This window comes from Equus asinus, chromosome 5, assembly GCF_041296235.1.
Source record: "Equus asinus isolate D_3611 breed Donkey chromosome 5, EquAss-T2T_v2, whole genome shotgun sequence".
In the NCBI taxonomy this organism is placed as follows: domain Eukaryota; kingdom Metazoa; phylum Chordata; class Mammalia; order Perissodactyla; family Equidae; genus Equus; species Equus asinus.
The window spans coordinates 32016656-32032283 of NC_091794.1; the positions used below are offsets into that span (position 1 = coordinate 32016656).

Here is a 15628-nt window from a genome sequence, read left to right on the forward strand (position 1 = left end):
CTCAGTATCTAATAAACAGGTCCTCTGAGGGGAGAGGGGCCTGCACTGGAATCTTCATTGTAAGATGCCCCCCAAACGATTTTTAGACATACAATATTTGAAACCACTGTCATGAGGATTGTGTGTTCTTCTATGCATATCTTTATGATTAGTTCAATGTATTATTCATGACTTTTTCATGGACATTAGTTCAGGAACATTAGTTTTACCAACCACTTCAAATCTTCAAACTGGAAGTGAACATATTATTACTAGAAATTTGACTAGTTATAAAACGAGGTAACAGGAACTCAAGTGTAAATCATCTCCGCTGAAAGATTATATTTGTTTTTTAAGGTAAATGGTGAATATATTTTTATTTCTTATTAAGACAAATGCAAATCTTTTATTTTGTGGGAAAATTATAGAACGATCATAGAGTCTAGAAGACACAAAAATGATTTTACTTTTTAAGTGCTTAAATAAATGTTATAATATTTTAAAATAAAATTATATAAAATCATAATATGACAAGGCCAGATGACACATCAGACACTTGATATGACATTTAATTAGCTGTGTGTGGGTTTACATTAACTGCTTTTTTAATGTGAATATATTATGGTTCACCTTAAATAGTTCCAATTAGGTGGTTTTGTAATAGAAATACTTCCACTTGAATCTTACAGGGATAGTTCTAGAATTGGCACTGGATCAGATGTCAGAAGCCTAGATTAGAGGTCCAACCTTATCCTCCAATTAGCATTTCTTTAGGAAAGTCACTTAACCTGGATAATATGTTCCTGTTCTATACTGCTTTCGGGCATTTTGTGACAGTAAAAACAAAAAAATGTATATGAAATCAATTTGTAAGCTATAAATCATCATGCAAATGTAAGTTTATGCAACCGTGAGAGAGATTCCACTATGGGTGCAGTACTGGCCAACATTTACTGAGCACTCACAATGTGCCAGGCACTGTGTTATGCACTTACATGTATTATATCATTTAATGCCCACAAAACACAATGAGGTTAATTATATTATCTCCATGTTAGCTGTGAAGAGATTGAAGCCCAGAAAGATCATAGTCAACCATATAGTTAGGAGAGAAGTAGGACTCAAGTCCATCTCTAATTGACTTAAAACTCATGTTCCCGAATAGACAATATCTCTAAGTAACGATATCTACTTAACCTACAATCATATCATTTCAATTATAAATATGCATGACCCATGAGGAAATTTTCTTTTCTTATTATCATTTGCTTCAATGAAGTATATGACACTGAACATTATATTCAATTTTCACATGTTGGGTCAGGGAATAATAACATAACCTTCTAGCCTTTCTCCATACAGTGAAAGCATGGTCCATTATCTTTCTGACCCCTGTATAGCTAATGCCCAAAACTATGACTTTATACTCCTTACACTGTACTTATATTGTCAATGGAAATTGATGCTGACCAAAAATTAGCTTTTGAGAACACCACAATTATCTAGCTACTCATTCACAATAAGAGCTCGTTTAATTTCCATGCCTCTGCCACTAGTCCTTTCGTTTATTTTTCTTCTCTAAGAAAACAATTCATAAATGACAAAAGTAATTTCTCAGTTTTTCCAAAGATGTTTTATAGTTTGGGACACTATCCTAATAAGCAATAGTGCTGATTATTGGTAAAACCATTCTCTCCCTTCTTAGGATTTGGAATGACTGACATTACCCAGTGTTAATATATTTGGAGAGAAACTGCTATGTGTCCTCCATGTGAAGATCCTTGAACATCCTTGAAGAAGGATGGATTAATCTCTTTGAGAATGAATGCGATGTAGAACATGGGTGGTGCTCAATCATTTTCTGCTGGATATCCAGGTAGGGTAACCTGTCATTTCCTAACTACAAGTTCTTCGATGAGTCACATTTACTCTGGAGGGCCCTTATTCCTTCATCTTATTGTTTCAACAGGAAAAGGATCTAATAGTTTCTTGTTTCAACAGAGAAGGGATCTTCTGCTTTTCTCTCCAAGAGGATTAGTGGCATGAAACTTCTGGTTTCTTTCTCCATCCCTCATTCACTGTTAGTGACAGAAAGGCTGACACTCATTGGGCTATAGCTCACCAGCAGCCAGGGTTAAGGTATTGAAGGTGACTGTTCAGGTCTGGTGTGGCCTTTTGCTCTTTTTACTCTGCTCCAGTTCAGGGATAGAAAATTGTGCTTCTAATTTTCTTACAGTAAACCCGCCAGGCAGGGACCCTCTACAGAGTAGATGGAGGGCACAATATTTTCTAGCTTTTTCTCCTCAGTGGAGTGTTGGGTCAGATCAGCTTTATTCTGAGGGTCTATCTAGATGTGTGCCATTTGAGGAGGAAATAAAGTTCTCCCACTATGTCCTTAGGGCCAGCCTCTGTCCTCCCATCTCAGTAATGTCAGGGACACTTAAATCCCCATTTCGACAATGTTCTTTGAGTGAATACTTTCATTCTGAAACTATAAAGTGTGACCCTCAAGCTAAATATGTGTTGATGTGTTTTGGTTGGTTTTTTCTTTACGTTTAAGCCATCTTGTAATTGAGAGATTACATAAAAATCTGGACTTTTAGATTCCGTTGAAAAACTAGACTATCTGCCAACAGCAGGGCTAAGTCAGGGGCAACAATCAAGATGGAGCTTAATAGTCTGCTCCCTTTTTACAAAATATTTGCTCTTCAATTACCTACAGGGCCAACAATTCCTAATATCTCCCTGACTTGTAAATCAAACGTCACGTTCCCTTTACGATTGTGTTAAAATGTTTAGAGTAAAGAAATGCTCATCTGTACCTACGTCCTTATACACATGGGTCTTAGAGGAAGAGCCTGTGTATTATGTTCATATCTGTTCCTCTTTTTCTCATTTTTCTTACCTTCTGATCCTTATAGGCACTTGAATTGACTGTTCCTTCTCAGAACCCTAAATGGGAAGAAAGGATTCTTGCACCACACTCTACATAAACCCCTGACAATCCTGAATTTTTCACTTCTCAGTTCTACAAATATAATGAGATCTTTGCGCAAACTTCCATTTCATTTGAAACATTTCTCACTCTCATTTAGTCTTTTCCCAGATCTCTCCTAATACACATAAGAAAGAAAGAGACACCTCAACTTCCCTGGTACCTAAACCAAATCTTGATTTCCCAAAATGGAATAATCTTCAGATGTGAATTCCAGAGACATAAAAGGTAGAGGGGAGAGAGGGAGGTAAAAATTTGTTAGTACAAATAAAATCACATAAAAATATAACTTTATTGATGCCAACAATTTTAGGCAGTTTAGAGAACATTAGTTTACAGTGAGACCGAGAACACCATATATCCCTGTGTGAGTGTGTTTAGTTTTTCCAGGGAAAATATGCTGTAGGTTTTCTGTTGAGCTTAGTCCTACAGCTTCCACCAGAACCAACTCCATTCCATAATGCTCCCTTGGGAGACACACCCTGTAAGTATCATAGCCCAAGTAGCCCTGACTGACTCAGAACATGAAGTTTATCAACAAACTCAAAGGAAACACATTTAAATTTTTTGCTCAATTTTAAACCATTGGGCAGGATAGAGGAACAGACTTTAGGCGACTTTCACATACTGACCTTCTAGGGCCCAAGAAGAGTGTGCTCTTCTGAGCCCATTAGAGGCAATAATCTGGATTCAGGTCCTTCAGGTCTTTTGTCTCCTAGAAATAAATAGTTTTTAAAAATCAATAAAGGAGACACAATCTGATAGTCCATTAGATGATAAAAATGTCAACTATTCCCATAGGTTCATGACACAAAGAAGGCTGGTAGAGACAGCAGCCACCACCCACCACAGAGTAATTATAGGATATAAAAGTCATTGTTATTGGATAAATCCGTGAAATGGTGAAGAGCAAGGGCTGAGATCTGGGGTGCAGGGGGCTCCAATCTGGTGCCATTTTGTATCCATTGAGTTTCTGACTCTTGGGAAACAGGCTTACAGAGGTGTGTCTCCCACTGTGGTTGGGTATGAATCTCTGCCCGGCTCTTGCTCCTCAGGTGACTCTCTCCTTCACAGTAGGTGACACAGCAGCGACAGGCTGCAGAAGACTTTCCTCTGTGTTTGGACATCGTGCCTGGGGCTGGGGAGGCACCTGCAGCCCTCCCTGAGCTCTGGAGTTCTGGGGGATCTTTCAAACGACTTCTCCTCCTTTGAGCATGGTCCAGACTGATGTCAGACTGGGAAGAGCAGCTCTCATTCCAACCAGAGCTGGCACTCAGACTTCTCAGGGGAAGAGCCAACCGCAAGGCCTTCCAGAATTTAGAGCCAGAATGTTTGGACTTTTCTCCCTTCCAGCTCACAAAAGACACAGACTCTTTCAGCTGCAGGATGCTTGGGTGTGGGTGCTCAAGGGGACGGTATTCAACCACAATGAGTTTGGTGGCAATGGAGTTCTGGCACATGACACCCAGTTTAAACTCCAGCATACTGATGCTCTTTTCTGTCACATAATCTGGGCTCAGGACAACAATCATCCTTCGGCTCCTCTGAATGAAGTCAAAAACTGCTTCCACTGTATCTATAGGAAAATGGAAAGATAGGACAACGCCTAGTGAAAACTTATATAAGTTCCGGTTGATCATTGTCCGTCCTACAAAAGACATCAATGAATAAACACTTGAATATATGTTAAATAATCTGTCCAGTTAGGGAATCTCATTTATATCACTCTTACTAATGGTTGCTAAGCATCTGCTGCCTTCAAGGATGAGGAATTAACTACCTCCAAAAGCAGCTAATTTCAGCTCTGTTTGTAAAGTGTTTCTTGTTTTGAATTTCTTCTGTGCAACTTTTATCCGGTGGTCTTAGATCTGACGCCTTCAAATATTCGGAATATTTCCCAACTATTGTGATCTTACTGTATTTTCTTCTCATCTCTAGATTAAAGAACTTCAGGATTTTAATCTTATTCCCCATATGACGTGGTATCAAGTCTTTTCCCCATTTTTACCATTTTCCTCTGAATAATGTTCAGTTTACATGTGTGTGTCCTAAGAGTAGCATCCTGAACAGGACTGAATACAATGCTTCAGACATAGTCTGATCAGCAAAAAGCAGTAGGGAATTACCACCTCCGAACATCCTCTATCCCAGTTGCATCTCTTTATACTTAAAATTTTAGGACACATCAGTTTATAATATTGATCCTATTGTCAACCAAAACTCCCTTTCTTTTATTCTTCTGTGTGAAGAATTGGTCTAAAAATCAATTAAAGGAGAAACAACAATGATGACAGGTAAGAATTAGTCAATTAGTTAAGACTTCTGGCAAAGTATTCAATTCTAATAGTTACTGAGGTGGATTTGAACAGATCCCAATGGAAAGTTCTTGAGTTAAATGCAGTGTTCAACTCACAGTGAGATCTAGGAGCTTAATCAATGTGATTTTCTGAAGGAAAGGAATTCCAAAGGTGTGAATCACAGCCATGGACAACTCTGAAAACAGGTGCTACAGACAGAGGATGAGGCTGAGTACCTGTGCTTTCGGGGCCAGGGCTGAAACAGTGATGGAGAGAGTTTTCAACCTGTGAAGACAAGCTGAAAGTTTGCAGTGAATTTGATCATATGAATTTGACAGGGAATGGAGGAGCTGTGCTTCCTGCCAGATTAGTTCTTTCCACTTAGTGAATTTAACATGAATTCGAAGGGAAATTGGAAGAGACGTGTTCAACTTTTAAGAATTTTTGACTGGCTTTTATCAAGAGTGCAAAATGTTTTAGAGAATTTTTGTTTTGGTCCTAAATGATAAATCTAAATTTTCACTTAGCTTCAAAGCCCGTGTGTGTGTGCATGCACGTGTGCATGTGTGTGTGTGTCTTTTCAAAACTCCTCTGTCCCCTTTTGTCCTACTCAGAATCTTATGTAGCTGTCTTTCGTAAATCTGAGAATGTGAGAGTAGGAAGTCTACTGCTCCTCCTGTCTCATGATAAATACAATATAACCTTAAGACAACACGGGTAGTTTTTCATCAAAAGGAATTTGTGTACTCAAATTGTGTGTGCGTGTGTTTCACTTCAAAACAGTGACTTTAGGAAAATGTATGTTTTGTCCAACGGGGATACCACTGTTGAAAAGAAAACACTGTCCTACATCCTCTAAACAGAGAGACTGTGTTTGTTTTTTCCTTTTTTAAGATTATTGGTACCCTACCCTGAAAGTGTGGGATTTGCATTTGAAAGAAGGCAACACTAAAGAAACAGATATGGACTGGGGAATTCTAGACATTGAGGAATGGATGTAGGAGATGCTTCTTAGATGGGAGTTGGGCTATTCCTAGGAGACTTCACATAGTACTTTGAAACAAGTTGCCCCCTTTATGGCATATTTTAATATATTCCATACTGTCAAAGCTTCATATTTGAGGATGTAACTTGTTATTACTTTTTAATGCTGAAGACTCTTTGCAGAGGGAGTTGTAGATTAGGCCATTTATTCTGTTTGGCTCAAAAAAATGAGGTGTGAATATATAGTGATGAGACCAGTTTTCTTGTCTGGGACTAGACTGGTTTTGAAGTCATGTTTTCTGGTCTAGAACTTTTCAATACTCTAAAATACTCCTGCCTTTAAAAGTCATAAACTTCCTGGAATTCACCCAGAAGAAAACTGGGGCTTTAATTTTGTTCTTTGGCTAGGTTATCAGTGTACAAAATAGCAGCAAACTTTCTCTCTCTCTCTTAAAATTTGAAGTGAAGGGAAAAATAGGGGGCACCTAATTTGGAAATGGATCTCAATTCAAATATTGGTTTCTCCATTTATCTCTGTGTCTCTGTTTTTTTTTTTTTTTTGCTGAGGAAGGTCAACCCTGAACTAACATCTGTAGCTAATCTTCCTCTTTTCTTTCTTGAGGAAGATGAGCCCTGAGCTAACATCTGTGCCAATCTTCTTTCACTTTATATGTGGGTCGCTGCCACAGCATGGCTGATGAGTCATATAGGTCTGCACCTGGTATCTGAACCCATGAACTCAGGACGCTAAACCAGAGTGTGTCAAACTTAACCACTATGCCACAGGGCTGGCCCCATTTTTATCTCTGTTTTTATCTTAATATCTTCAAGTCTGAGTTCATCCATCTGTAAAAATGCATATAATGTGAGCAAACTTGTAAAGTTGTTAAACAAATTAGAGATACCCATCTGTTAATGTCTAGACATGCTAGACATTTGAATTAATCGCTGATTAAATTATTATTCAATTTCTAGTGCACTTAATAATAAAATAATGTATTGACTAATGTTGATTCAATCTGAATCAATTCTTGATGGTAACTTTAGAGAATCAGCTTAACATGTGGATTTGTAAGAGAGTAGTAAGTTTTAAAAATTCTCTCTGTACATTTAAAACAGAGATGGATTAAAAATGCTACTGAAATACTTAATTTCCTAGCCCATTGCTAAAGAAACTCTATATTCCTTTGGTAGAAACAGAGAAATAAAACAGATTAAAGGGTGAATGTGTCTCTCCTATACTATGAATTTACTTGTTTCAAAGACTGAGTGACATCAGTAAATGAATGAAGAAAATATCTTGAGAGCTTTAACAAGGTAACAGCCAGACATCCAAACTACTGATATGGAAACTGCTGATATTGAAACTACATAGTCACCACTGTGTTCTAGGAGCCCGTTCATTATGTTCCGGGTTGGAAGCAACTTCAGGCTCATCGCCACCATCCAATGCACAACGCCCCTACACAAAATCTCAATAAGATCCATCAAATCTCTGCTTGTACACCCCTAGTAATAGCGGGCACAGTATCTCCAAAGATAGTGAAATACATGATTGTCCCACTCTGCTTTAAAGTTGTTTCCTAATTGAGTAGAAATCAGCGTCCTCATAACTTCCATCCATTGATCCTAAGTCTACCCTGTGAAGACTGGTTTGAAAGAGAAAAATTCTTCAGGAGGAAAATTTTTACTAATCTAACCAGTTCAGGTATAGGGACTCAATAAATATTCTTAGAACAAATGAATAAATAGGGATTTAAAAAAAAATAAGCAAGAAAGACTCCCTGTTACTGTGGACTTAATATTATTAACTCAAAAGAAAATGCATTTCCAAATATTTATCACCGATTTCTTTGAAATTTGTGATACAAAGGCATCTTCAATTCAAATTATTGCCCATTAACTAAAAGTATGGCATTAATTAATTGATGTCATTCCAAAGCCACTTCCTTGGGGTTGCATTAAAGCCTATAAAAGCTAAGAGATTCCTGTAAGTTACCCAAGTTCCAAGTCAAATAATAAAGAATAGGCTGTGTCTTTGTTTTAAAACAAGCTCTCTCTCCTTTCTCTCCCTCCTTCCTCTCCTTCTCTGCCTCTATTATTCTCTCTCTTTTTCTCTCTTTCCGTCTCCTTCTACACACACAAACACACACGCATGCACACACACACACACACACACACACGGTATACTAGAACAATCCACTTTACTTAAGTAACTCTTTTACTCACATGTAAAGAAAATGTTCTTGAGATGAAATTCCCATTTTTCTCAGACTTCTTTCAGAGAGAGAAACTTAACTAAGGTAACTTCTCACATTTTTTTCCATGTGTCTCATTAATTCTCTTTATTCTCATTTCTTATGCTCATGCATGAAAATATAGACATAAAACACATGCACAAAATAAAACTCAAAGCAGAAAATAAATGGTTTATTTTTAAAATAAACAAATTTACAAATCAAATGGAAAATACAAAAGTTTATGAATAAAATTAAAAAAATATTAAAATATTAAAACCTATGGAAACAAAATGGATAATTAACAAGTGGAGTGATGGTTTGTTTCCCAATACAATGGAGTGCTTGTTCGTTAGAATGCTAGAGAATTATCTAAGTTACAATACAGAAGAGCATTAAATAAATTTCATATTTGTTTAATTAAACACACTATATATCATTGCTTTTTGTTAAGTTGGGTGAAGAAGGTCTTTATATCATTTATCTAAAACCATTAAGTTTCTTTTTTTAACACTAGAGAGCAATTTCTTCTCACTCTCTAAATTATGTTTCCCCATTTCCTTCAAATATTCTGCATTGGGCATCTTCTGGGACATAAAACAAACAAAACATCCTGAAACAAAATTCTCTTAGAAAGGAACATATCCTTTAGAGTTGAGATGTTTTGGGACAAGTTCAGTACCAAAGGCAGGAATCTAAATAGGAAAAAAAAAATCAAGAAATTGCTAAGGGCACCCAATAGCATTTGGGATAAATATGGAATCCAAAAGTGCAAAAAGAATGCAGCATTGGCAAGAGAATGGCCCCTTGGTGATGGGACTGTCCTCCATTTACCTAAAGCTCATTCAAGAATTGATATTCAAAGCTAATGTGGAGTCAGCTCTCCTCTGGTCTTGTGAGTGAAGGGTTAATTGGAGGAGTAATTGTGGTTTGTAATAAAGAAAAGCATTAACAAGGCTAAAAAAATTAGATCCAAGAAGGACTCCATATCATAGTTTTATAGTCAAGAATTCATGAAGATTTTCTTTCAATTTAAAATAATCAATAACTCTTCTATATAGAAACAATTTATTATGGACTTTAATACTGCAGAAGGACATTTAAATGTAGAAGACAGTTTTAGACTTGCTTATCAACATTCATACCACTGGGATAAGGGTTTCCTTAAGTTATGAATTACAGTGTTTCTTAGGATACTCAGGCTCACTTATAGGTATTTTATTTTATTTTCCTTTATTAGTCGATAGTCAAAACAGAGATTTCTCTCTCCAGTAGTTGAGCACTGAAATTAACATAGCTTAGTTTCTAAGAATGTGTGCTCAGAACATGGCAGATGATCAGTCAATGCCAGAGGACTGGCTACTGCTTAGCAGTGACCACGGAAGTTCTGTGCACAACAGACTTCACTGCACCCAGATCAACTGTAGCAGTCGTAAGTATTTATATTAATTTAGGGAAGGCAAGAGCTAACAAGGACTACCACTCCATGAGCTGTGAATTTACAAACAACATTAATGTACAGAAAACACTAACACAAAAGCATTACAGTAAAAACATAATTTAAAAACTGGACAAGAGTTCTAGTGGTTTGTAATAGTGTGCCAATGGCTTAAAGTCATAGGCATGTATATATACACATATATATAATTCATGTGTATATATATGCAATATAGATATATATCTATATATAATTCATGTGTGTGTACATATATTTTTTAAAAATCTATATGTAACATAGATATTTACCTCTATATACTCTGGACTTAGTTTTCACTTTTCCAAGTCTTAAGAACAGTAAAATTTCACTTAAAACAAACTAAAACAAGTTTCAATGACAGTGACTTTTCCAACTGACTTGTTTGGAGTGAATGTATCCACTGAACCAATGAATAAAATATGGAAAATACTAGGGGTCCAATCAATTCTCATAGAATATTAATGCTTTTAAAAGCCATTCTCAAGGTCACTGAGTCTAACTTCCACACTTTACAATGGGGAGACAGAAACAGGTGAGAAGAAATCACTTTCCTAATAGTCACATTAGCAAAGCTAAGTTTAAAAGACAAATTGCCAAACACCTGTTCTGTGCTTTTCTCACAAGCCAGAAAATGCGCTAAAAGCATTTTGCTGCTATTTTACTCTCTATTAGCACCATTAGGAGAAGCTTCCTATCGGACTCTACCAAGTATGGAGCCACCCGCAAACTCTGAATGACTGATACCAGGTATAGTAGATAGGGAAAATGGCGTGATAAATGTGAGATGACTTACAGATATTGAGGACTTAACAAAAAAATTGTGATATATTTCTCAAGTTGATAAATATAACATCAATTACCTGAGATAGAGGGCACAGGGGGTATAGTAGGAGAAAATTCAGGCAAGCCCTTTAAATCAATTAGAAGGGACATTTCAGTCATACTGCTTGATATCATCCTAAGTTGATGTCAGTCTTGCTGTGATGGTGTGTTGTACAGGAGAATGAGCAAAAGAGCTCACTATCCTCAGCTAAAGTAAATTTAGGCCCTGATTATCTATCCAATGGATGAGTAAAAATTTAAAAAAACAGAAAACTATACTTGGAAACTCATAATGACCCTGTTAACAGATGATTTAACTTTAAGGGGTCTTAAATCCACAGCAAAGGCTGCCCCATAATTTAAGATTATAAAAAAGAGGGAAAATAGAAGGCCAGCCCCAGTTGCCTAGTGGTTAAGTTCTGCATGCTCTGCCTCAGTGGCACAGGTTTGGTTCCTGGGTGTGGACCTACATCACTCGTCTATCAGTGGCCATGCTGTGATGGTGGTTCACATTCAGAATAGAAGAAGATGGGCAACAGATGTTAACTCAGGGCGACTTCTTCAGCAAAAAAAAAAAAAAGAGAGAGAGAGAGAGAGAGAGAATAGAGACATGTAGGAATACAGGATGCAGAGGGAGAAATTCACATCAACCAAGTCTTTGCCTGCAAAGAACATGGTGATATCAGACACTGGTGACAGACTGGTGGCACTATCATTCTAAACCTTACCATTGCCTGAGGAAACAACAGCCAGTCAAGTAGTTGCCCTGAATTTATCCCAACGGGGATGCTTCCATAGAATTTTTTTCTGTCCATGACACAATAAATTGGGAATAAAGAAGGGGGAACTCTTCCTTCCTGGAGTGCCCTTGGGTCTTTTTACCCCTCTTATTGTCTCTTTCATACGTTTTTCAAGGATGAATAGGAGAGACCCTGCTCGCCACTTCTAGACCATTTGGAACTTTTCTTCACTGGCATGGCCACCTGCAGCTGCTTCCAGAACCTGCCCTGTGGATACTTGGATTTCTCCCCTTTCCATTTAATGACTGTGAGCACCGTCTTAGCCCTCTTCAGCTCTTTCACCTTCGTCTCCTTCACAGCTTTGTACTGTACTAAAATGACGTTGATGTTGCCCCGAGAGGCCATGTTTTCTAGGCCAGCCTTGAGCTCCAGGAGGGCTTGGGTTCCCTGGAGCACGTAGTTGGGGCTTAGGACAACCAGGAGGCGTCTGCTTTTCTGAATGAAGCTCAAGGTCTCATCTGTGACAACTGGGAAAGAAAACACCATTGGGATTAGTGTTGGCCAAGAACTCCCCAAAAGCATGAGGCTTGAGGAGCAAGCGTAGGGAACTTAGGGTGACAGCCTGAGAATTGAGGTGAAAATTCTTACCAAGAAGCTTTGAAAACTTAATCCATAGACCCAACCACTCTATTCACTAGATGCTGCTCTCCTCAGGGAGAATATAAACTACATGCACATATTCCACCACCCAGAAAATTCTAAACAGGCAGGAAGTCAGCATGTATTTCTGTGACCTTGGTCTTCAAAAGCCTTATGCAGGACATGAGGAATAAATGGGTTGTACTGAAATCAATTTCTTCAAACTGTGTGGCATGTTGTGGCTCAGTCAAATCAGCTCCTGAGCTCTTTGTCCCCAAAGACATCCATGTATCAACTCTTTAGTGCCAGCAAACATTCAAAAAGATATACATTATAGAGTCAAAATTATAGAAATTCATTTTTCATTAACACAGGACAGCAATAGTAGGGATCTTCATTTTTTGAAAGCCCTTCTCTGTTCTGGACACCTCCCCAACTCAAACTGGTATCACTATGTTTTTGGAATAGAAAGTTAAAAAAATTTAGCCAATTGAATGGCATTTTGGCTGGCATCACATTCATCAGCTCAGCTTTCTATTCTGCTCTCTAGTCTGGAGCCTAAATTAGTCCCTGTATCTTTCTCCTTAAACTCCTATCATTACTGTGAAGCCATGTGTTTCGGCAGCTGCTAGCTGATGTGTCTGCCTTCACGAACTGGCAAATGCTTTCTTCAGGTCAAAAAAGAGAAGAAAAAGCAGGGGAAATGGAAATGCAGTGTAATTTTATTCTGTCTGATTAGTTCCTGTCACTAAATTCTTGGGAATAATCCATCTCCTCGAGGTTGCTTATCAAGAACTGTATAATGCATAATCCTTTACCTGAGGTTCAGATAGGAGCCAACTCTGGGGAATGCACTGGTGTTGTGGAAAGCTATTTCACGGCTTACTATACTTCCCTAAGCAGTCAGTTTGCCCCTTAATCTTCCACGTACAGAGGCAGTGGGGAAAGATTTGCAATTAAAATAGCATATGTAGCCTGGAGGAGAATCCAGGAATGAGTAATTGTCTACTCCAAGCAGCGGTGCTGGAGGTTGACCATGTGTGAGCATGGAAAGAGACCCAGAGGCAAAGAGGACTGATTAAGAGCAGCAGGAGGGATGCAAAAGATCACAAGGATCAACCATCAAAAGCAAGACGCAAGAGTAAATATGGAGAACTAGAATTCTTCAAAGAACCGCCAATCCCTATTGGAGTGTTTTATATTGTTGTTAGACTGTATATCTTTATATAACTTTTCACACAGTAGATAAATATTTGTTGAATGGCTGTATGAATGAATAAATGGATGAATAAATGATTCAGGACTTTAAGTCTTAAAATGTGTGGAATTTATCTGTACAATTGAGTCATTATTTCCTGGCAAAATTACACTGAAGGAGCTTTCTGCTGTAGAACACAAGCATGATGGAATTTTGGGTGATGACTGAGAGACAGAATAATTGACTCAGCCAACTCGAAATGAGAATAAACACTTAGGTCTTATTCTGTATCTCAATTATCCTTATAACATTTAAAAAATATTTAAAAAATTTTAAATTAACATTCAAAAAAATGTTAAACGTTTAACATAAACCAGATTTTAGAGGAAGAAAATTAGTTTGTCATGAAGATTAGAGACATTACATGCATTTCAACAGTAAGAAGTTTAATAATGGCTTTGGCAATGCTATCATGTATTTATTAAAATAGACTCAAATGGACTACATTTTACGTGTTACTATGTGGAGCTGAAAATAGAGGTGTACTTTTCTTTTAAAAGGTTTACCAATTCAAGCTTTTTTTTTTTTTTAACTTACTAGAATATACTGGCCTTTGTAAAATTTTAAACTTGTCTCAAATGTATAAGCTGATAGAAAGTAAGAGGAATTTGAGTAGCATTTGATTGCTAGGGAAAAAAACTGAGAAAAAGGAAATTAGCAAATGCCAATGGGAAATATTCTGATTATTATCAGTGAGTAATACAAGGAAAGATTCCATGCAGTCTCCTCTGCACTCATTTTTAATAAAATTGAAGAAACCTCAGTCTTTGTAAAAATGTATTGTTTAAACTCAACCTTTGCAAAACAATTCTAGGCAAATAAATTAGGTTAACTAAAACTTCTAAAACTTTAAATGTGAGTAAACAGGGCATTTAAAGCTGTGGCATTGAATAGAGCTCTAATCCACTGTGCATGCACACTTCTCTGACACTAAGTTTTTAAAGCTTCTAAGGGAAAATACTGCAATACCAAAAACTGCACTCGAATACTCTACATCTTACAATGTAGTTACATTCCTAGAGAGTCTCTGTCAATTACATCAAAGAATTGGACATTAAATGTCCAAAGATGCCAGCGTAGAGCTGAGCCATGACTCTCATACATGATCCAAAGTTAAGGATCCTCTTAGCCTTTCAGGGTAGCATCACTTGTACTCATCTGAAACACCTACTTCCCCCAGGTAGACTGTCTCGGTCAAAGATGCACAGCTTGTATCCAAATTCATTCTCCAAAACTCCACGGAGGGTCAGTAATACAAATTCTTCTTCTTCAGCATTCCTTGCATAGGATACATAAATATCATATTCCTTCCCATCTAGCAAAAGGAACACAGATCCAATACAAATTAGGAAAGCTTCTCAATAGTATTCCATTTTTTCTTAAATTGAACTTCTGCATATTAGATATTTCCATTTTTCACATATATAAATTATCTGACAGATTTCAGTGTGATTTCCCACTTGTGACAGGTCTCCAGGCAAAATGACTATTTTAAGGTGTAATTGCAAATTTTATCTGATGTGTCTTCTACTCTCATCTCACTGAGTTCGGTTTTTATAGTGGAGAATGAGTAAGGCTTGTCTCATTCAACTATGAATGAACAGAATCAGGATGCACATAGTTAGTCAATCATAGGTGCTGGCAATTAATACCACACAGAAAATTTCTAGTTCCTGTTCTAGGATGTCCCTCACAAATATATCAGAATTATAAAGTGAGCAAAACTTTTAGAAACTGTCTAAATTATTTATACCTGAAGATAACTATAATTAAAAATATACTTAGCTTCAATAAACCGATCTTTCCCAAAGTCGCCTAATTATAAAATCACTTCTCATTAAAAATAAAGGTTATGTGTCTCTTCCACAAACCTACTGAATGAGATTCTTTATGGGATGGATCTAAGAATCTGGATGTTTAAATGTCCCATTCTTGTCACCACACGCATGTGCACAAGAACAGTGCTTCTCAAACTTTAATGTATACGTGAATCATTTGGAAATATTGTTAAAATGTAGATTCGGATTCAGAATAGGGGTTATGCTTAAGATTCTCCTTTTAATAAGCTCCCATGCGATGCTGATGTTGCTGCTGCATGCATCACCCTCGAGTACAAAGAGTGTGGACCTGTACTGTCCAATACAGCAGACACAAGCCACTTGGAGATACTGAATACCTGAAATGCAGGTGGTCTGAATTG

The 15628-nt window shown here is 37.2% G+C and overlaps 1 protein-coding gene across 3 annotated transcripts in view; it reads right to left on the bottom strand.

Moving 5' to 3' along the window:
* Window positions 1-3248: 3248 nt before the first annotated feature.
* Window positions 3249-15628, bottom strand: part of IL1RAP (interleukin 1 receptor accessory protein) — a 127151-nt gene continuing 114771 nt past the window's right edge. For 2 of the 3 annotated variants that reach the window (XM_070509205.1, XM_070509204.1), the window contains exons 10-11: window positions 14600-14743; window positions 3249-4550 (exon numbers count right to left, since the gene is read on the bottom strand). In XM_070509205.1, the coding sequence (XP_070365306.1) occupies window positions 3832-4550; window positions 14600-14743 (863 nt within the window). In that variant the 3' untranslated portion in view covers window positions 3249-3831. Of the gene's footprint in view, window positions 4551-8484; window positions 12059-14599; window positions 14744-15628 lie in introns of those variants that run through there. The other variant, XM_070509206.1, reaches the window with a different exon arrangement.